Raw genomic sequence first — 22,443 nt, forward strand, 5'->3', positions numbered from 1 at the left:
GCAGCATGCAAGAATGGGAGCCCTGGGCAGCAAAACTTCTGCTATACATTCTTGATACACCTTTTGGGAAGTGACCTACTCAAATAAAAGGCACAGACCAGTCCTGACCATCCTGGCACATCCAGCTGAGTGCTTTATCCTGTTCACACAAGGAGATCCTGTTTCCAGCCTTTCCACTACCTGTGGGGTCATTACAAATGATCTAACAGAACAGCACCCAAAGGGGGATCCCTGCAGCAGACCTTCTGCTTCTAACCTGCTACCAGTGCTGAGCAGCAGCCCCAGGGGGAGGAAAGGCTCCCAAGTGCCTTTTTCTGCTGCCAGATCACAATGGTCTCTGCAGCACACAAACGAAGCTTTGTAACAGCTGTGAGCAGCCACCTGTGACTGGATTTGTACATTTATACAAGTTTAGAGTTTTAAAGCTTCCCTATGAACCAAATTTCCTTGTCCTGTGCAGGCTACAGAAAAACCCTCAGTGGAGACCCCAGGCTCACCAACTCTGTCACTGACTCACCGGGAAGAAGTCAGACTGAGGCCACCTGCCCAGGGGATTTGTTTTACCAATCCCCTGCTTGTGTGCTCAGCACCAAATCCCTTCTGTGTGTGAATTTTGGCCCTTACTTTCTCCATAACAAACAGGGTATCTGGCAGAGAAGACTCCTGCCTAATTCTGCCATGGAGGACTCATGAGCAGCAGCAGGAGCCTTCAGCCAAGGCTGATATTGTTCCAGTGGGCAGGGAGCACCCAGGGCTTCTTAAGTGTTCTTGTTCAATAGTTAAATGAAAGTCACTTTGAGCAGCTAAGGAAAGCAAGCACAGCACATCTTCCTTCTTGCACAGGCAGCTTTCCTGTCATCAGGAGTTTCACATAAGCCAAATTCTGCCCTCAGACCTCTTACAGCAGATGGAAGAGAGCTGAAACCTTTTCTGTATTCCTGAGAGCCACAGGGCCAGCAAAGCTGCAGCATGAAGCAGTGCAGGAGAAGTTACATTTAACTGTCATTTCCACAGCAGGAAAGCAGAGTCTGGCCTGTTGGAGAGTTGCTTTGAATGTCACAGCTCTCAGACAGTTCAGGCTTCCTCAGGCCTCCTCCAAGACTTCCCCTCAGCAGCCACCAGCAGCAGAGAATTGGGCTGCAGCTGTAGTTTCTGAGTAGCACACAATGCTGGCAGCAGGACATGAGGGTACTCGAGACCAAAAGCATTGTCTCCTGGATGCTTTCATCAGGTGGTTCCATCAGCCAGAACTGGTCCACTGCCCTCTCCCTGTTTGCACTAGTGGACCTGTTCTCAGTCTAGGCAAGAGCTCTCTCAAAGCCACAGAAGGGCTATGCCTCCACCTGCCTGGAGAGCAGCACAGCAACTGGAGAAGGGTCCAGACCTTGTCTAACATCTGGCTGATCACAGCAGGTAAGAGTCCTACTTGGTTTACAGTGCTCACAGCAGCTGTGCCTGCACACCCCTGCTTCCCACAGCCCTGCAGCAAAAGACCCTTCCACATCACACAATGAGTCTCAAAACCAATCCAGGCCCTGCCAAGAACAGCCTGGGCCTAAGATCCACCTGCTCTGACGGGACTTTGCTCAAGGCCCAATGATCTACAAGGTCTCTTTAATACCTACACCATTTTTAACAGCACTTAAGCCCCAGACATGAACCTTTTGTTGGGACTCAGGCCATGTTCAGAGCCTTCCACAAAGTTAAAGACTAAAGAAAATCTCTTTCAGGAGGTAGGGAAGTGACTAAACTGCTTCTCAGCTTCTTAAACCAGGCCAGACTGAGTCTAGAAACTTCATGTTAAGAGCAGGATCTTGAGTAAATTTTCCTAGCCCTGAACTCAGAAATCTTAGCAGTGTGACTCTTCCTCACACTCTTCAACTCCTCTGTTTTAGTTCAGAACTTAAGGAGCCAGCTCCATGTGTGAACAAAGGATTTTCAAGACCTCAGAATTCCATTCTCTGTGTGCTCCTCTGCCAGCCTTCTAGATACTGACTGCACATCACCTTCCAGTCTGGGACCACCACAAAGGAGACCTCTCCAGTCCCTGCTGTCTGCACCTTCTCTCCACAGGATGGACCTGAAGTAAATACCAAGTGCTGAAAGTGCTTCTTGACCTGGGACACCCTCAAGACAGAGCACTGTGATGCCTAAAGAGGAGCTCATGCCCACAGGGTTGTTCTGCAAGCAGGCTCCCTTCACCTTGAATGAGCCCTCTAGCAAAGGTGAAAGTGGAAGTGCCAGGCACCTTGTGCACCCTCTGCCACCAACAGCCCTCCTCTGGCTGTACACAGGACAAAATTCAAGGCATTGGTTTGGAAACCTCATGAAAGAAAAGCCATCAGAGTTAACTGCCCTTAATTTTATTACATAACCAGACAGAACAGTTGAGACTGGAATGTCAGAATTCCCCTTCCAGCACAACTCACAGCTTCATATTTGCTTTGTATCAGAAAAAGAAGAATCAACTCACTACTATGCAGGTAGGATTCATCAAGTGAGGTACAGGCTCAGAATACAGAGCAAAAATTCACTGCAAATTGCTTTCCTGGCCTTCAGAGAGCAGCTGATGGTCTCCCAACTCCTCCTTTAGACAGCTTCACCCACAACATTCAGCAGAGGGGATGCCAGTGTCAGAGCCAGTGCATGAGGAGCAGCCATCAGAGGAGACCTCCCCAAGCTAGCAGGAGCCTGCCTGAAGGAGCTGTGGTAACAGCAAAACAAAGGATTTAGAGTAGAGCAGTTAGCCCTGCTGCTGCCAGCTCTGGTACATCAGGTGAAGTACAATCGTTGGAGAATTACAGTCTGCAATTCAGTAAAACAGAGGAAGAGGCAAACAAGAGGTTAGCAGTTATGTGAAACCTTAATATTAAGTATTTTAGTAGAGGTGAAGAGGATTCTGCACAAGGTCAACAAGTGGGAGGGCATGGAGGGGGAGTTCAGGGGGTGATGGTTCTGCAGGAGTCTTACAAAATGTATAAAGTGTTTCTCTACAACAACCAAACCCCTTACGAGTGCAGGTATATGTACATGACAGGGAAATATTGCTCCACTCACTCAAAACAGAGGGAAAGAGATCTAGAGGGGGGGAAAAACAAACCAACAAACAAAAGCAGCATGCAAAACAAAGACCCAACCCCAAAACAACCAACCAACCCACCCCTGGAACCAGAGAAGATCCTGCTTCAGACACTGAGCCACCCTACAAAACACCTCCAGGTTGCAAAAGGGCTCTGAAATCAGTGTGCTTGCTGGGCACTTCCTGTACAAGAATGTTCTGACTGATTAACAGAAGCCATGAATAAATACTGAGCTGCTCCACCAAGCCTGCAGGAGCAGCACAGGCAGAGAAAGCAATGCAGACACACTTCCATTGTTCCCAAATCAAAACAAGAGGAGAGCGAAAAGAGAGTTCCCGGGCAGGAAACTATAAAGTACAGAGGCAGCCTAACTGCGTGAGGGGCGAGGAGAGAGCAGGGCAGGTTATTGTCAAACAGCTTTCTCATGTGTGTGCAGCCACTAAAACCCTCCCTGGGAGACTTCATCAGGACAGAGAGCAGAGCATTTGGGTAGCATGGCTGTTGCCTTTTAATTTCTCCCCCATGGTTACAGAAACACAAGCCCCCCCAAAAAAAAAACCCTTCATCATCATCATAACACCTGACTAGGGGAGGTGCAAACTAAACCCTTGTCACCTAAATGTAGTTTATTTCTTCAACTGTTAGTCAAGTCCCCATGGTTTCCCTCCAAAATAATCCACAAAACAACAGCAAAAAAAAAAATCAACAAGAAAATAAACCCCAAGAGAAACACCACCAGCACCACCACAACCCCAACAGAAACACCACCACCACCTAAACCCCAACAGAAACCACCACCACCTAAACCCCAACAGAAACCACCACCACCACCTAAACCCCAACAGAAACCACCACCACCTAAACCCCAACAGAAACCACCACCACCACCACATAAACCCCAACAGAAACACCACCAAAAGAACCCTCCCCCCTAAAAGAACCCCCACAACATAATAAACCCCAAGGGAAAAAACCAAGACCAACCCCCAAGGGGGAAAAAAAAACCTCAACCAAAACCCAACCCCCAAGGGGAAAAAAAACCTCAACCAAACTCAAACCCCCAAGGGGAAAAAAAAAACTCAACCAAAACCCAACCCCCAAGGGGAAAAAAAAAACCTCAACCAAAACCCAACCCCCAAGGGGGAAAAAAACCTCAACCAAAACCCAACCCCCAAGGGGAAAAAAAAAACCTCAACCAAACCCAAACCCCCAAGGGGAAAAAAAAACCAACCACCACCAAATAAGCCCCAACAGAAACCCCAACAACTAACCCCCACCATTAAACAACTCAAGAGGACAAACCCCACCGAGCAAAACCATCTGAGGAGAGCCTTCCATGGGATAATAATCCAGCAGCAGATGTTCCACCACAAACCAAGGTCTATCAGGTCAGTGCCTACACTTTCAAGCCCAGAAGTCACCACGTGGAAGGGGGTTTCAGAGGCAGGGGGATGGATGTTAGCCCTACAGTTAAAGCTCTAAGATGAGAATGGAGGGGAAGGGGGGAAGGGAGGGAGGGAGGAGGGAGTCACTGAATCACAGGAGATAAGAAGTGCACACAAGTTTCTAAATGAAGCACAGACGAGGTGAAGGGCACAGGAGCCATCCAGAGGAGGTCACAGGTTCTGACAGCACTGCAGTTTGTTGGATTTCTGTCCGTCGGTGGTCGGGGGCACGCTGATGTCCACCACGTTGTTGCCCGGGGACTCGTCGTGCGCCGAGCGGTCAGCGATCTGCTTCTGCGAGACGATGCGGTAGATCTCTGCGGGGAGAGGGCGCTGCTCAGGGACGCTGCCTCCAGCAGCACACAGAGCAAGCCAGCAGAGGGGAGGCTTCAACCCAAGCATCAGAAGAGGGCTGTGGAAGGGGAGTCCAAGCCTGGCCAGCTGTGGCAGGTAACACAGAATGGTCGAGGCCGGAAGAGGCCTCCAGCTGCTTGCTGCTGAGAGGTATTTAGAATCATAAAAGAGTTTGGGTTGGAAGAGACCTCCAAAGCTCAGCCAGTCCAACCTCCTCACAGCCAGCAGGGACATCCTCTACTAGATCAGCTTGCCCAAGAGCCCTGTCCAGCTTCACCTTGAGTATCTCCAGGGATGGGGCCTCAACCACCTCCCTGGGCAACCTGTTGCAATGTTCCAGCAGCCTCCTGGTGCAGAACTTGTTCCTCACATCCAATCTCAATCTGCTCTGCTCTAGTTTGAAGCCATTGCCCCTGGTCCTGTCCCTGCAGGCCTTTGCAAACAGTCCCTCTGCAGCCTTCTTGTAGCCCCTTTAGGTACTGGGAGGCTGCTCTAAGTTCCCTCTGGAGCCTTCTCTTCTCCTTGCTGAACAACCTCAGCTCCCTCAGCCTGCTCCTCTTTACAACAAAGGACAGTGAAGAGCCACCTGACTCCAGAGAGCTCCATATTGATCAAAAAAAAAAGGCTTTTCTGCAGAGATTTAATTTATTTGACACCAATTAATTTCAGCCTGAAAGCACAGAGATCCACACAGCCACAACCACCGATGAGAGGCTGCCAGGTTAAAAAGCTTTCAGGGACAACCCACTGCAGCTGCAGAGAAATGACTGAAGCTGAAAGCTTTGGAAATCACTTATTTGACTGACTATAAAAACCAACTTCCCTCCATTGTGAGACAGGAAAAGGGGAAGCACCTCCCTGGAAGTCTGTGGTAAATATTATGGTCACATTCCTACAGCCACAGCCTTCCAAACACCACCAAAGCCTTCAGCAAGGATTAAAAGCTGGGGGGCGGGGGGGGGGAGGAGGATTTTTGGGGTGTCTGGGTTCTGTTTGTTTGGGCTGCACAGATTTCCACTGTGTAAAATGGAAACCTTCAGCCCCAGGCTGGCCTGGTTGCCATTGGCTACCTCCAGCTCTGTGCTGAAAGGGATGAGGAGAGCTACACAGAGTGGCCCTGCCCTTTTCTGCCCTGCTCAGTGGAGTATTTTAGTAGTTAGCTGCTCACAGGCCCTGCCAGGCCCTTTTTTTCCTCAGGGGCACCATCTGAGGGCTGAGTTTCCTTTTTGATTTGGTATTTTTGGGGGGTTGGGTTTTTTTTGGGTTGATTTTTCCCTCTCTGCTCTTTAGTGATCCCTCAAACTGGTGACCACTAAGCAAGCTCCTGTCCTGCTGCTCCTAACCTCTTCCCTCCACCAAGTCCCCAAACTCCCTGCTTTACAGAGCACATTTGCCCAGGTTTCTTCTCCCTCAGGAGGAGGACTGGCTCCCAGGTAATCACTTTAGAAGCAGCCTTTTCAGGACTACTCAGGTCTTACAAGCCACATCTCTGCTCTATCTCAACACCTTGGGGAGCACAGGATGCTGCTAAGGCAATGTTTTGAGTTCAGTTTGCTCAGGCTTGACCTCAGCTCAAGCTCTGCCTCCCTGAGAATCTTAATGTGTTACAGCAGAGAGTGTAGGACTTATCCCTAGAACCATCTTCTCCACCCAGGGTCAGTCTCAGGACAATACTCCCAAGGGAGGACAGGGTGGATGGCAACTGCTGCACTACCTCAGAGCAATAAAACAAATCACAGAACCTCAGGAGTTGGAAGGGACCTCCAGAGATCATCCAGTCCAATCCCTGCCAGGGCAGCCCTGCACATCTTTATCACCAGCAATGAGGACAGCCCTCAGGCTCCTCTGCTCCACAAAGATGGTCCCTTCCAACCCCTAACATCCTGTGATGCTGTGCACTCTCCCAGAGAGCCCAGTGAGCACTCAGCTCATATCTGCACACCACCAGCTGGAAATCCCTGTGAGCTACTAACAGAAGTGATTTGGCCATGGCTCAGTGCAGGGAGAAGCTGCTGGGGCACCTGCAGTAACAAAGGTTTAGTGGCGAGCCCCAGGCCTCACAGGCAGTAGGGAGCTCCACAATCCAGGGTCAGGAAAATACAGGCAGGCAACAGCTCCATCTTTAGGAATGGGAATTCTAAGCCCTAGTCTGGAAGAGGTAAAAAACCAAGTAGTAGAGTCCTACTGGCTGGAATACCTCTGAGACTGCAAGCAGGGGACCTGCTGCATGAGCCACACAGCAAGCCTGAAGCTGCAGCTGGACACTGCTCTCAGCAGCCACATCTCCAGCAGTTCTGTGTGCTGAGGAATGCTCTTGTGCAGCAGGTATCACAAGCCCTGGCCTCACTTTGACCCGAGTCCACTACTGAGTTGTTGGACAAGTCCTAGGACTCTTCAGGGACATTCCCAGGAGGCAGCCAGCACACAGCTGTGCTGCTGGTGCCCAGCCACCTCCAGCCCTTGCCATCAAGCTGGAGAAGAGGAGCTCAGCAGGCTGGACAGCACTCATGCACCAGTCTGCTTTGCTGCAGGAGGACACACTGGGAGATTCACTTCCCAGCATTTCACTGCCTGGATTTTGTGCAGGCTCAGAACCAGCAGTGCCTTTACAGCAGGGCTACTGCAACAGCTTGAATTTGTGGAGTACCAGAGACTGGGAACCTCCAGGTTCTTGGACGGGAAGGGAGGTGTGGGGTAGGAGGTAGGACACAGGCAGGATGAGAAGGCTTGCATGTTAATAATACATATTCCCAACATTCATTTCCAAAACACTGCAGGGAACTGCAAAACATGCCCATGAAGAAGCTCCACCACCTCAGGAGTCCTCTGAGCCCAGCCCAAGCCGTACCTGTAAGGATGTTCTTGAAGGCTTCTTCTACGTTTGTTGAATCCAGAGCAGAAGTTTCAATAAAAGATAAGTTATTTTTTTCTGCAACAGATAACAAATGGGTCAGTCAAAACCTTCCACCACACTTCATTTCACCCTGACTTTATTTAGTGTGGCCAGCAGGAGCAGGGAAGTCATTGTGCCCCTGTACTCTGCATTGGTTAGGCCACACCTTGAGTCCTGTGTCCAGTTCTGGGCCCCTCAGTTTAAGAAGGACATTGAGAGACTTGAAGGTGTCCAGAGAAGGGCAACGAGGCTGGGGAGAGGCCTTCAGCACAGCCCTGTGAGGAGAGGCTGAGGGAGCTGGGGTTGCTTAGCCTGCAGAAGAGGAGGCTCAGGGGAGACCTTCTTGTTCTCTACAACTACCTGAAGGGAGGTTGAAGCCAGGAGGGAGTTGGTCTCTTCTCCCAGGCAACCAGCACCAGAACAAGAGGACACAGTCTCAAGCTGGGCCAGGGGAAGTTTAGGCTCGAGGTTAGGAGGAAGCTCTTCACCGAGAGAGTTGTTAGCCATTGGAGTGTGCTGCCCAGGGAGGTGGTGGAGTCCCCATCCCTGGAGGTGTTCAAGAGGGGATTGGATGTGGCACTTGGGGCCATGGTCTAGTCATGAGGTCTGTGGTGACAGGTTGGACTTGATGATCTCTGAGGTCTTGGTGATACTGAACTACTTTACTGTGAGGGTCACAGAGCACTGGAACAGGCTCCCCAGGGAGGTTCTGGAGTCTCCTTCTCTGGAGACTTTCAAGGCCTGTCTGGATGTGTTCCTCTGTGACCTGAGCTAGACTGTACGGTCCTGCTCTGGCAGGGGGGGTGGACTCAGTCTCCTTGGGTCCCTTCTGACCCCTGACATCCTGTGATGCAGAAGGGCACTGTGCTACCTGCCCAGGAACAGGCAGGTTTCAGTCACAGAGATGAAACAGCAGCACCTGAACCACCACTGCTTAGAACAGCCCCAGGAGCCAGGCAGGGGCAAAAAGGTGCTGAGTCAAGTGCCAGTGTCCAGGGCACCAGCTGCCTTCCAGTGCTTCTCTTCACAGAATCACAGGATGGTAGAGGTTGGAAGAGGCCTCAAAAGACAGGAGTCCAACTCCCCTGCCAGAGCAGGTCACACAGGAATGCATCCAGGTGGGTTTTGAATGTCTTCAGTGAAGGAGACTCCATCACCTCCCTGGGCAGCCTGCTCCAGGGCTTCACTTCTCTGTTCCAGAAGTCACTTCTCATTCAGCTGGCAATTCAAAGAGGTTTTACTGACCACAGGGTATTTGCTGGCAAATTCCAGAATTATAGAACTGTGGAGTCCTAGCTCAGGGTGGAAAGGACCTCAGAGATCATCTGCTCCAACCTCCCCACCATGGGCAGGGACACCTCTCAACTAGGCTCAGCTGCTCAAGGCCTCATCCAGCCTGGCCTTGAACACTCCCAGCCAGGAGGCATCCACAGGGAAGACAAAGACTTCTCTTCTCCAGGCTGAACACCCCCAGCTCCCTCAGCCTGTCCTCACAGCAGAGCTGCTCCAGCCCTTGGATCATCTTTGTGGCCTCCTCTGGACTCACTCCAGCAGCTCTGTGTGCTTCTGGGGACACCAGAACTGAAGGCAGTGTTGGAGGTGCGATCTCAGCAGAGCAGAGCCAAGGAAGAAGTTTAAGCAAGCCCTAGGAAGACTTTCAAGTCTGCACATTTAAATTCCAGCTCCAAGCTTGACAGCCACACAGAAGCAAGCTGCAGGTCCCCAGGGCCTATAAGGCAAAGGAGGATCTGAGCAGCACTTTGCAAGGCAAAGGACAGAATTAATAAAGTGGCAGCAGCTAACAGAACCAATTTGGCATCTCCCAGCCACTGACAACCTCCAAGCCTGATGATCACTGCATTTAAATGAAACCAGATGGCATAAGCATGGCACCTGGGGACATAATTGCTGACCATGGTGGTGGTAGGTCAACCACCAATCATGGACTCAATGATCTCTGAGGTCTTTTCCAACCAAGAAGAAGATTCTGTGGTTCTGTGACAGGAGGATGTGCAGCAGAAGCTGCACCAGCTAAGGAAGGGTCACTGCTCATCTGCAGCTGCCCACACTGATGTGCACTCAGTGGGACCAGGCTAGGAAGGAAGGAAGGCAGGAAGGACATATTGTGCTGGGATCATTTATGTTGTGACATTTTCTCCTCTGCATGCTGCTTTCTGGTTCTAGCCTTGCTAGAGGAAGTGTTTCATCTTAGCTATCAGGCAGCTCAAGGACACTGCTTCAAAAACATCTCCTACCACTAGGACCAAAAACACCCAACCCAACAAACCTACCAGAGCCAGCCCCCCCCCCACCCCAGAGCCAGCCCCACCCCCACAACTGCATTAAAAACAGATGATAAAATCTGAAATGCCTATTTTAGAGTCAAACCCAAAACTGAAGTGAAAGCTCTGTGCCAGACACCAGCAGTGTGGTTGCAGCTGGCACCAGCAGCAGCAAGCTCAGGGAGCAGCACCCAGGAAGTGCTGCCCACCCACCCGCAGAGGCCCAGGCCGGGCCCCCGCTGCCCACCCACCCACCTGCAGAGGCCCAGACCATGCCCCCGCTGCCCACCCACCTGCAAAGGCCCTGACCATGCCCCCGCTGCCCACCCACCTGCAAAGGCCCTGACCATGCCCCCACTGCCCACCCACCTGCAAAGGCCCTGACCATGCCCCCACTGCCCACCCACCTGCAAAGGCCCTGACCATGCCCCCACTGCCCACCCACCTGCAAAGGCCCTGACCATGCCCCCGCTGCCCACCCACCTGCAAAGGCCCTGACCATGCCCCCGCTGCCCACCCACCTGCAAAGGCCCTGACCATGCCCCCACTGCCCACCCACCCGCAAAGGCCCTGACCATGCCCCTGCTGCCCACCCACCTGCAAAGGCCCTGACCATGCCCCCGCTGCCCACCCACCTGCAAAGGCCCTGACCATGCCCCCGCTGCCCACCCACCTGCAAAGGCCCAGACCATGCCCCTGCTGCCCACCCACCTGCAAAGGCCCTGACCATGCCCCTGCTGCCCACCCACCTGCAAAGGCCCTGACCATGCCCCCGCTGCCCACCCACCTGCAAAGGCCCTGACCATGCCCCTGCTGCCCACCCACCTGCAAAGGCCCTGACCATGCCCCTGCTGCCCACCCACCTGCAAAGGCCCTGACCATGCCCCCGCTGCCCACCCACCTGCAAAGGCCCTGACCATGCCCCCGCTGCCCACCCACCTGCAAAGGCCCTGACCATGCCCCTGCTGCCCACCCACCTGCAAAGGCCCTGACCATGCCCCCGCTGCCCACCCACCTGCAAAGGCCCAGACCATGCCCCTGCTGCCCACCCACCTGCAAAGGCCCAGACCATGCCCCCGCTGCCCACCCACCTGCAAAGGCCCTGACCATGCCCCCGCTGCCCACCCACCTGCAAAGGCCCTGACCATGCCCCCGCTGCCCACCCACCTGCAAAGGCCCTGACCATGCCCCTGCTGCCCACCCACCTGCAAAGGCCCGGGCCTCGTCGGTGGGCACGGCGCGCAGGTGCCGCAGGTCGCTCTTGTTGCCCACCAGCATGATCACGATGTTGTTGTCTGCGTGGTCCCTCAGCTCCTTCAGCCAGCGCTCCACGTTCTCATAGGTGAGGTGCTTGGCGATGTCATAGACCAGAAGAGCCCCAACGGCACCACGGTAGTACCTGAAACACCACACAGCATGGCTGGGCTTGGAAGGGACCTCCAGGGGCCATCCAGTCCCACCCCCTGCCAGAGCAGGGTCACCCAGGGCAGCTCACACAGGAACACATCCAGGTGGGGCTTAAATGTCTCCAGAGGAGACTCCACAACCTCTCTGGGCAGCCTGCTCCAGGGCTCTGTCACCCTCACAGTGACAAAGTTTTCCCTCCTGTTCCTGTGGCAGCTCCTCTGCTCCAGCTTGCCCCCAGTGCCCCTTGTGCTGTCCTTGGACATCCCTGAGCAGAGCCTGGCTCCAGCCCTGCACATCTTTATCACCAGCAATGAGGGCAGCCCTCAGGCTCCTCTGCTCCATGCTCCAAGCCCCAGCTCTCTCAGCCTGGCCCTATAGATGTTCCACTGCCTGAAGCAGCTCTGTGGCTCTGCACTGGACCAGCTCTGCCCAAGCTACCTCAGCACACCTGGCACCTCTACACTGCTTACTGCTACCAAGTTAAAACATCCTCTTGCTTTGGGAAAAGCTGTGCTGATGTCATTAGAACCACAGAATGGTTGGGGTTGGAAGGGACCTCTGAAGATCATCCAGTCCAGCCCCCTGCCAAAGCAGGGTCACCCAGGACAGGTCACCCAGAAACACATCAAGGTGGGTTTTGAGTGTCCAGAGAAGGAGACTCCAGCACCTCTCTGTGCAGCCCATTCCAGTGTTTTTGTCCCACTCACAGTGAAAGTTTTTTCTTATGTCCAGCTGGAAGCAGAAGCCAATCTCAGGCAGGAGTTCTGTAACATCCACATCCCCTCCACACCATCCCTGCCACTTCTCCCCTGCTCAACTGACACCTTGCTGAATTGATCCAGGGTACCAGGTCAGCATAACCCCTTCAGTCCTGACTGCTGCTTGGTGCCCTGCTGGCTTAGCAAGCTCAGCCATGTGCCAGGCAAGAGCCTGTGCCAGCACAGAGAGGAGAGGCAGGGTCACAGGGTGCAGAGGGGCCTGGTTCTCACCAGCCAGCTCTGCTGGTGGAACAGACTCAGCCAGTAGGTTTTCTGCTACAGTTGCTCCACTGCTGCAAAACCCAAGGGTCACCAAAACTCCATGGAAAGCAGGCTAGGACTTGTGGGAAAGATGCAGTTTGAAATCACCACTGACATCACCTGCAGTACTTGGGCTTTGCATTCCTCCCCTGCAGATTATTCCCTCTGGGTTCCATGCTCTTTTCTTCTACTCCCACCTTCTACCACCTCCTTTCTCCTCCCACCCTGCTTCACTTTAATTCACCTCAACAAAAACCATTCCCCTTGAATCCAACACAGATGGCTCAGTCTGTGCAGGACTCAAACAAGCCTGAGCCCTGACAAACTGAGATGCCTCTGTAACACCAGAACACTGCAAACTGCTGGTCAGGAGGTGCCCTGGATACCTAACCCTGCCAACAGCTTTCTTTTGTCCCCTCCAAAAGATACTTCTGCCTACTACCTGCACAGGAACAGACACTCCTAGAGGCATCTGGATTCACAAGGTGCCCTACAGGAGAGCTTCTCAGCACCTCTCTTCTGAGCAGGAATGTGCCTGATGCTGCAGAGTCAGCACTGTCACAGTTGTCTCTCCTACTCACAGGTTATTCAGCACGTGCTCCTGGACCTAATTCTTGGGGCTGTGACCAATTCAAAGTCACTGAAATCTCAAGAGAGTTTGTGGCTGGGGGCTGTCCTGAAAACCCCTCCCTGAGGGGACAATGAGGACTTGCAGCCACTGACACTAAGCTAAGCTCCCACATCCAGAGCAGAGCTTGATGCCAGACAGCACCCAGCTCCCACCAGAAGTGATGCTCATCCCAGGTGATGCAGAGAGCACATCAAGGGCAGGCAAAAGCCCTGCATCACAAACCTCAAACAGCATTTTCCATGCTTTTGATTTAAGCTATTAGGTTTTTTTCTGTATCAGTATCATCAAAATCCCAGAATTACTTTCATGATATGATCCTGCTCTGGCAGGGGAGCTGGACTCCCTGATCTCTGGAGGTCCCTTCCACCCTCTCATGCACTGTGATGCTGTGTGAATCAAGGAATACAGAAGTCTCCAGTATCTACAGACCTACACTGAAGCTTGCCACAATGGTTTTGCCAGGTGTGTGGTAGTTTTAGGCTATGCCTTTAAATTTTTTTCACAGCTCCTGAGCAGAAGAGTAGTAAAATGTAAATCAATCACCACTGGGTATGAAAAGGAAAACAAAGATAATTCTGAACAATTTCATTGGAGAGATATCTACCATAAGACTGCTTGTACCAAAACAATTCCTTCTCATCTCTTCTCACTTCTTCATTCTGGAGAGATCCTAACTTGCTTCTGTTTGGCCTTGGCTGCATTGTGTTGGGTAAGTCTAACAGCAACTTTCTCTGCTTGCTCTCTCTCTCTCTCTCTCTCTCTCCTTTCTTTGGCCAGGTGGGGCTGGGTAGGCAGGGAAGGAGAAGCTGGTAACCGAGGTGACCTAATTGTGACCTTCCTGTATCTGAGGGGGGCCTACAAGAAGGCTGGGGAGGGACTTCTCAGGATCTCAGGTAGTGATAGGACCAGGGGGAATGGAATGAAGCTGGAGGTGGGGAGATTCAGGCTGGATGTGAGGAGGAAGTTCTTCACCATGAGAGTGGTGAAGCCCTGGAATGGGTTGTCCAGGGAGGTGGTTGAGGCCCCATCCTTGGAGGTGTGTAAGACCAGGCTGGATGATCTAGTGTGGGGTGTCCCTGCCCATGGCAGTGGGGTTGGAACTAGATGATCCTTGTGGTCCCTTCCAACCCTGACTGATACTGTGAACTTCTCCTGGTCTCTGACCAGGGGGCTCTTGTGCTGTTTGTTAATTGTGAATCCCTGTAACCACTGTAAATCCTGGATATTTGGTACATACTCATTGCACTCCGTTGTAGATTGTAGTTTTGCCTGTAAACACAGCTCTCCTTTGCTTCCAGCTGAGCTGGTCTGGCAAAGTTAATGTTGGGGGGGAAATTTCAACCACCACACACGTGCCCCAGTGGTGCTCCACACCTCCTCCAGCCACGGCTTGCCCTGGCCCCCCTCTGAGCTGCGAGCAGGGGCCCGGTACTCACGCGGAGGTGATGGCTCTGTACCGCTCCTGGCCTGCAGTGTCCCAGATCTGGGCCTTTATCGTCTTCCCATCCACCTGGATGCTCCTGGTGGCAAACTCCACCCCAATGGTGCTCTTACTCTCCAGGTTGAACTCATTGCGCGTGAAACGTGACAGAAGATTACTCTTCCCAACTCCAGAGTCTCCAATCAACACCACTGAAAGAGAAGAAGATGTGATGGCAACAAGCAGCTCTCCACACCAGCACCTGCAGCAGGCAGCGGCGCTCCCCGGCTGCCAGACAAACACAGGAGGTCACACTGACAGCACCTCTGAGTTCACTACTCACAGCTTGCTTCTTCAGCCCCAAAACAGCCCCAAGCCTCCTTGGTGCTGCCAGCTGCTCAGTTCATCAGAGGTGGCAGTGGGGAACTGCCATCAGCAGCTAAAGGTGGCCTTGGAGGCTCCAACCACCACCAGGAACTGGAGGTTAGTAGGTGTCCCTTGCTCACCTGACCTTCTACAGAGCAAAGCTGCAACTCTGATTTTAAGAGACACAGGCTGCCTGCCTGCTGCCAAGAGCCTGTGTGCAGCACAAACCTGTGCCATGCTTCTCCAAAACAAGCAAACCAGCAAGTAAAGAACTGTTGGCAGCCCCTGCTGGGGGGTCAGACAGGATGGTTTGTTCCCACAATTTAATTCATAAATATGTTCACCCCCACAAAAAAAAAAAAAGGCATGTAGGAGACATCTGATAGTACAAAGACAGAAAGCAAGGCAGAACTTCAGCCAACCAGAGGAGTTCTGAGTAGATTGTACAAGTAACAGATGAGCTGAAAAATCTCTGCCTGCACAGGAGGTGTTGCCATGCTAACAGCAGAACGTCAGTGCAGAGGGTTGGGCAGCACACAGCCTCAGCTCTGCTGGAAGCAGCATCCTGGAGGAGTTTCCCCTGCCTTGGGGCCAAAGCTCTCAGCTGATCCCAGGCACACCTCTGCACACTCAGCCCTGCTGGAGCAGCTCTCCACCAGATCGTCTCATCAGCCTCTCCCAATGGCTCTGTGCTGGATCCTCATTGTGCAGCCAGCACCCTTCCCTAAATCCTGGTAGAGCTGACTAGGGTAAGCCATAACGAAAGAGAACCCAGAGTGAAGGACCCGAGGCGTTCCCCTGCTCTCTGCACACACTGCGCCCTGCAGGACTTGGGTATTCAAGCCAACAGCGTCGCGGCTGGAGGAGGCGGCAGCCTCGGCGAGGCTTCCTCAGCCTTGCGACTATTTCCCGGTTCGGTTCAGTTCTGCTGTTTTCCCTACACACCAGCAGACGTGGGCAGAAAGCATTCCCGATGCCTGCTCTCCTCACACTGCCGGGAGAAGCTCACCAACCTTCCCCCAGAGCCAAGGGCCGGCCCTCGGTGTTATCGCAGCTTTGTTCTGCCCCGGCCACTGCTCCCTCACCTCCCGGCCCCAAACTGGAGCTGTAGCCTCTGCTCCTCAGCTCCCGGGCTGCACGGGGAGGTGGCTGAAGGCTGCCCAGCATCTCAGCCTGCTGACAGCACGGACAGATAGACAATTGTGCTAGCACAGCTGAACAGCCCCGAGACAACAGCGGCAGCAAGGGGCAGCCAGCGGATGGTGGCACCGAGCCACATCTCCCCACCCGGGACAGCTTCAATCAGCTCCTCACAGCCTCTGCCTGTGCTGCCAAACAGCCCTGGCCCGGCCAGGCGGGAGGGGATGAGAACAGAGAGGTGAAAAAGATTTGGCCTGCTGGTGGATGAGAAGCTCAACATGGGCCAGCAGTGAGCACTTGCAGCCCAGAAAGCCAATCACATCCTGGGCTGCAGCAAGAGAAGTAGAGCCAGCAGGGCCACAGAGGTGATTCTCCCCCTCTGCTCCACTCTGCTGAGACCACAGCTGGAGCTCTGTGTCCAGCTCTGGAGCCTCTGTGCCAGGAAGGATCTGGAGGTGCTGGAAGGTGGCTAGAGAAGGGCCACAAGGATGAGCAGAGGGCTGGAGCTGCTCTGCTCTGAGGACAGGTTATTCAGTCTGGAGAGGAGAAGGCTCCAAGGAGACCTGATTGTGGCCTTCCAGTATCTGAAGAAAGCTTGGGAGGGACTTTTGAGGGTGTCAGGGAGTGACAGGATGGAGTGGAATGGAAAAAAACAGAAATAGGTAGATTCAGATTGGAAGAAATTCTTCCCCAGGAGGGTGGTGAGAGACTGGCACAGGTTGCCCAGGGAGGGGGTGGAAGCCTGGAGGTTTTGAAGGCCAGGCTGGATGTGGCTGTGAGCAACCTGCTCTAGTGTGAGGGGTCCCTGCCCATGGTAAGGGGGGTGGAACTAGATGATCCTTGAGGTCCCTTCCAATCCTAATGATTCTGTGATTGCAAGTTCCAGCTCTAGCACTCTTAGCTCTCTTTGCCAGGCAAACAGGTTTTCAGCACTAATTCCATGAGGTGTTCCAGGAACAGGCTGAAGGTTGCCCAGTGCTCTGCTGGCCTCGAGCCCCCTGTGCCCCACAGCAAAGCCCTGACCATAGCCAAGAATAGGTCAAAACACTCTCCACACAAACCAGACCAACTTGGGAAAACCCTGAAGCTGCCCAATGTGTCTGGAAGGAGGCAGCTTCCCAAGAATCTGCAGCTGCAGAGGGCACAGCCATCTCTCCAGGTTCCAGCCACCTCCTCTCCTCTGGCACTTGGGAGTTGGCAGCTCTGTGCACAAACCATGCAAAAGGCTCTCAGGCCACTGGAAGAGAATTCAGGGAGGCTTTAGCTGGTTTCTTGCCCCTGCTGCAATCTGGCTCCCCTTTAGCAGGCTGCTCCACCTTCTAGCAGAGCTGGCAAGAGCACTTCTGAGAACTTACAGGATGCAGAAGTAACAAAGGAAGAGAGCCAGATCCCACCTCAGTGAATGATGTCCTCTGCCTTACACAAAGGCTCCTTTTTCATATTCCATCTTCCCCATTAAAGGAGCACAGGAGAAAGATGCAAAACCTGGAAGTCTACATGCCAACAGGAACCACAGACTTTTATTTTCTATGGGAACTGAGCAAGAAGATACCTTGAAGACTCTGGACTAAGTGGTTCCATCTTGGAAAACATCCCAAGTTTGGGGACAAGCCACCAGCCAGCAACAGCTCTCCACCTGCAGAAGTCTTCATGGAGCAGAAAATAAAGTTCCAAAGCACATCTCAGAGCCTGAATGCTCCCTGCACACATCTCAGCAGAATCAAAATCACTCCCTGAAGAGCCTTGAGGGCCACACTGGTAATGGAAAGATGCACTGGGTTTAACTAGGCAGTGACCTGAACCAGCAACCAGCACCAAGTATCACTAGATGGCTGGAAGGACACAGGCAGGCCACACTTGGTGCCACATCAACACCCTGAATTGTGGGGTGGTTCCTTTGGTCTTCCCTGACTTCCTCTCCTCTACCAGGCTGTGCCAGGCTGTGGATTACTGCTCTCCATAGGACTCATCTGTCAGCAGCAAAATCATGGAATCCTAGACTGGGCTGGAAGGGACCTCAAAGCTCATCCAGCTCCAACCCCCTGCCATGGGCAGGGACACCTCCCACCAGCACAGCTTGCTCAAGGCCTCATCCTGCCTGGCCTTGAACACCTCCAGGCAGGAGGCATCCACAGCCTCCCTGGGCAGCCTGTGCCAGGCTCTCCCCACCCTCACTGTCAAGAAATTCTTCCTCATCTCCACTCTCAGTCTCTCCTCTCCCAGCTCAAAGCCATTGTCCCTTGACCTGGCACTCCCAGCCCTTGTCAAAAGTCCCTCCTCAGTTCTCCTGGAGCCCTTCAGGTACTGGAAGGCTGCTCTGAGGTCTCACTGGAGCCTTATGTTCTCTAGGCTGAACAGCCCAAACTCTCCCAGCCTGTCCCCACAGGTGAGCTGCTCCAGCCCTCAGACACCATCAGCACTCAGAATCCCAGCACAGGCCTACAGCCTGGGCAGAGCCCAGTCCTACCATCTGGGCACCTGCTTCCTACCTTGGGGTCAGTGGTACAAAGCAAGCAAAAAGGCAAAAATCCAGAGCAATGCAGGAGGAAAAAATGCTCCAGTCCCTCTCCAGTGAGAGGGGGGGAAAAAAAGCTCCAGTCCCTGGCAGAATTTCACAGAGACAAGCTTAATAATCTGGAAAGAAGAATATATTCTTTAGAACAATCAAGAAGATGAAGTTTCCCTCTAGCAGAGTTCATTATGAATATTAAACACATAAGAGTGCCAGATATTGCTGACTAATCTGCCAGGCACTCGGGTTTAGTAAGCACAGCCTTTGTTAGGCTTAAGCTCTAATCAGAGCAGCCTGAATTCCCACAAAGGTAAAAGAAAACTCTCTTCCCCCCCCCCCAAATGGGTGTTTTTTCCTTCCTTTTGGTGATCCAGCAGACATCTGCCCAGCCCCAAATGTGATTTTTAAAACAAACACTAACAAAAGGCTAAGCTTTGTGAGAGGGAAAGTGCAGATCCCACTTTCACAGGTGCAAGGCTTCCAATGTTCTAACAACTACTAAAAGTTCACAAATCCAGCTCCAGATCCAACCCATTCCAAACTCCTCCTGACAAGACCTTATTGTGGCCTTCCAGGACCTGAAGGGGGCTACAAGAAAGCTGAGCAGGGACTTTTTAAGGGGGCAGGGAGTGATAGGACTGAGGGGAAAAAAACTGGCAATGAGTAGATTCAGATTGGATGTTAGGAAGAAGTTGTTCCCCAGGAGGGTGGTGAGAGACTGGCACAGGTTGCCCAGGGAGGTGGTGGAAGCCTGATGCCTGGAGGTTTTGAAGGCCAGGATGAATGTTGCTCTGAGCAACCTGCTCTAGTGTGAGGTGTCCCTGCCCATGGCAGGGGGTTGGAACTGGCTGATCTCCTTGAGGTCCCTTTCAACCCTGACACTTCTTTAAGTTCCTGCTTTTTAATCTTCCCAGCTACAAAAGGAGCTGGGCCCAGAGCCCGGAACCGCTGGCTTCACTTGGTGACATCACTGAAACACATCCACAAGGTCCTCACAGCCTTGTGTTGTTCTGCACAGCTCTGCACACAGCATTCAGCTTGTTCCCCAAAGGTTGGCTCAGGCGTTGTGTTAACAAACAACATTCTGTTGTGATCAATAAAAGAAGCAGCTCTGACCGTGGGCACGCACACAGAGGAAGGGAAATTGGCGATCAAGAAAGGGAGGCACAAGCTTAGCAGAGCAGCTTTGACTATGACCACACTCACATCCCAAGAGTGCCACTAAACCTTAAATTAATCTTTGCCTGCTGGTGTGCTAGACCTGATAATATTGCTCAGCCCTCCTGCAGCCCCATTCAAATGGCCAGGCCTGAAGCACAAGCTGATGGGAACACCAAAGGGGGAGAACCCAAGAACAGCGACCCAGCCCCACGCAGGAGCAGCAACTTCTCGGCCGTTCACTCACAACCCAAACGCCAGGCAGAAACTCACAGGAAAGAGACAAATGCTAAATGGGGACTCTTCGCCTTTGAAACTCGCCCTGAAGCTGATTAATGGAGCCCAGACTAAAGGAGAGGAGTTCCTGTACAAGCAGTTCCAGACCTTCCACTATACAAAAAAAGTCATAATGGTGACCTGCAAGCAGCACCACCTCTGACTGGAGCCAGCCCCAACAGTGCTGCAATGCAAGGAGGCAAATCTCTTCAGCAAGTGCAACTTTAAAAGCTAAAACCAGAGTCCAACCATATTTCCTTTGAAGAGAGGTGGTCAGGGAAGTGGTTAAACCTTGACCTTGCTAAAAATTCTCTTACCCACACTCCACCATTAGTTCTGCCTCCATTAGCTCTGCATGTCCCTGACAGGGGAAATCTCCAAAGCCTAAAAAGGGCTAAACCAGAAGACAATCAAACCTCTGGACACTACTTCCCCCCCACACACTTAATCCCATTTGCCTTCACTAATTCTTGTCCCAAAAAAAGCCTGGAGGGAAGGAAGGAAAAGGTGAGAGATAGGGAAGGGTGTGTGGGGGGATTTTTCTGGTGTTGAATTTTAAAGAAATATAACATCCACCATCCACACAACTGCCCCTACCCAAAGGCCACCCAGAAAGGGCCAATTCTCTCCCCCATGTATCATTAAGTGCTACCAAGTCTGAGAAGCTCTTCTGCAGCACCTACAGAACAGCACAGCTCCTGACCAAAGAGCTGTGCTTAAAGCTTCACTCCAGATACAACTAACAACACATTTCAAAGTGCTGTGAGGACTCCTGAAGATGAATGCAGCTGTGCCTGCCTGACTATGCACAGAAGGAAAAAAGGAAACACGATTTTTAGGCTTTCAAGTTCCTGGCTATTAAATCACTTGGGAAATAGACAGCAGAATGACTTCAGAAGGAAACTAGTTTAGACCCAGACAGTTCAGCACATTTTTGGAGGCTAGGCTTCTGCTATATAGGCAGAGAAGACATAAAGGGCTTTTCCCCACCACTGTCTTGACTAAAACAAATACACCAAGCAGGCACACACAGCCATAAAGGGTTGCCAGCAGAAGCCTCTTCAACAAGCACATGTGGACCACTGCTGTCCTTGCTGGGGCTCAGGAACATACAGCACACCCCAACATCAAACTCCTGGGATGTTTCCACGGCAGCAAGCAGGCACCCACACCCCTCCAGGGCCTTCTGAGCACCCACGGAGGGGAACCTTACCTTCACCTTCTCTAAGGGTGAACCCTTTGGCTACGTCTAAGGGTTTCAGGGATGCTACTGCAGGAGACCAAGCATAAAACAGGTTGGGAAACAGAAAGGCGAATGTTTTACACCCATCTGCACTATCTCTTAGGCCTCAAAAGCAGACTGTGGGATGCTGTGGGGAGAAAGCCTGCCCAGGCATCTTGGCACATGCAGGACACCGACCTCCAGCAGCCTTCACATTTCAACAGCAACAAACCCCAACACAGGAGGAGCAGCACTGAACCCACCCAGCAGTCACCCCTTCCCTCGTACAACCCAAAACGTCATAAATCTGGAGACAGAAACACAAAGATAATCCCAGGCGTCAGCGCCCAGCGCTCCGCTCGCCGCCTGCGAAGCTCTCCGGTGAAGCCCAAGTTTCCCCAGCTCCGGCTCGACGCCGGCCCTCCCACACCACCGGCACCGCCGCCAGACACAGCCCCAGCTAGAAGCCCACCTCCCGTCCAGCCCCCGGTGCAAGCCCCGCACCTCTCCCTCACCCCGGCCCGGAGGGGATCCACCCTCAGGGCTCACCCCCGCCCGGCCGCCAGCGCGCAGCCCCCGCCGCGCCGGGGCGGGGAAAGCCGGCGAGACTCCCCCGCTCTCCCCCGCCGCAGCACGGCAGCGACCCCAGCTCCAGGCCCGGCCGGGCCCTATCGCGGCCGGGGGCGGCAGGCGCTGCCCGCAAGGCCGCCCCACGCACAAAGGCCTCGGCGGCCGCGCTGGACTCGGGGCAGCGCGGCCTGGCCGGGCCCAGCGCCACCGCGGACCCGCCGAGGAGCACGGCCGCCGCGACACGGCGCGGAGCGGAGCAGCCGGCGGCGGTACCTTTGAAGAGATAATCGTACTCGTCGTCGCGGGTGCCCATGGCGATGGCGGCGCCGACCCTCTGGCTGCCAGGCACCGACCGCGGCCCAGCCGGAGGGGGGGGCGGTCCCGCCGACGCCTATCAGCGGCCGCCGGAGCCCGCAGGAGGCGGGCGGTGCGCCGGACCCGTCAGCAACACCCAATAGACGACGGGCGCGCCTCTGACTGGCGGGCGACTCTGCCCAATCGAAGAAGGGCATCTGGAAAGGGGCGGTGCTTGAGTGCCTGAGCAGGGACCCCGCGAGACGGGGCGGGGCCGAAGGGGTGGGGTTTGGGGATGGGAGGGGTCGGGGGTTCGGGGCCGGGGCGGGACGCGAGGGACGGGGTGGGGTCGGAGCCGGAGCTGGAGCCTGTGG

The 22,443-nt window shown here is 53.5% G+C and overlaps 1 protein-coding gene across 1 annotated transcript; it reads right to left on the reverse strand.

The window, feature by feature from the left end:
• Positions 1-4,262: 4,262 nt before the first annotated feature.
• On the reverse strand, positions 4,263-22,177 carry RAB11B (RAB11B, member RAS oncogene family). The gene is made up of 5 exons (XM_054175182.1): positions 22,049-22,177; positions 14,548-14,743; positions 11,260-11,453; positions 7,728-7,808; positions 4,263-4,842 (listed from the first exon to the last, which is right to left on the reverse strand). The coding sequence occupies exons 1-5, from the start codon at positions 22,086-22,088 to the stop codon at positions 4,697-4,699; spliced, it is 657 nt and encodes a 218-aa protein (XP_054031157.1). The 5' UTR covers positions 22,089-22,177; the 3' UTR covers positions 4,263-4,696.
• Between the last annotated feature and the right edge of the window lie 266 nt (positions 22,178-22,443).

The sequence above is a fragment of the Dryobates pubescens genome, chromosome 31, assembly GCF_014839835.1.
Source record: "Dryobates pubescens isolate bDryPub1 chromosome 31, bDryPub1.pri, whole genome shotgun sequence".
In the NCBI taxonomy this organism is placed as follows: domain Eukaryota; kingdom Metazoa; phylum Chordata; class Aves; order Piciformes; family Picidae; genus Dryobates; species Dryobates pubescens.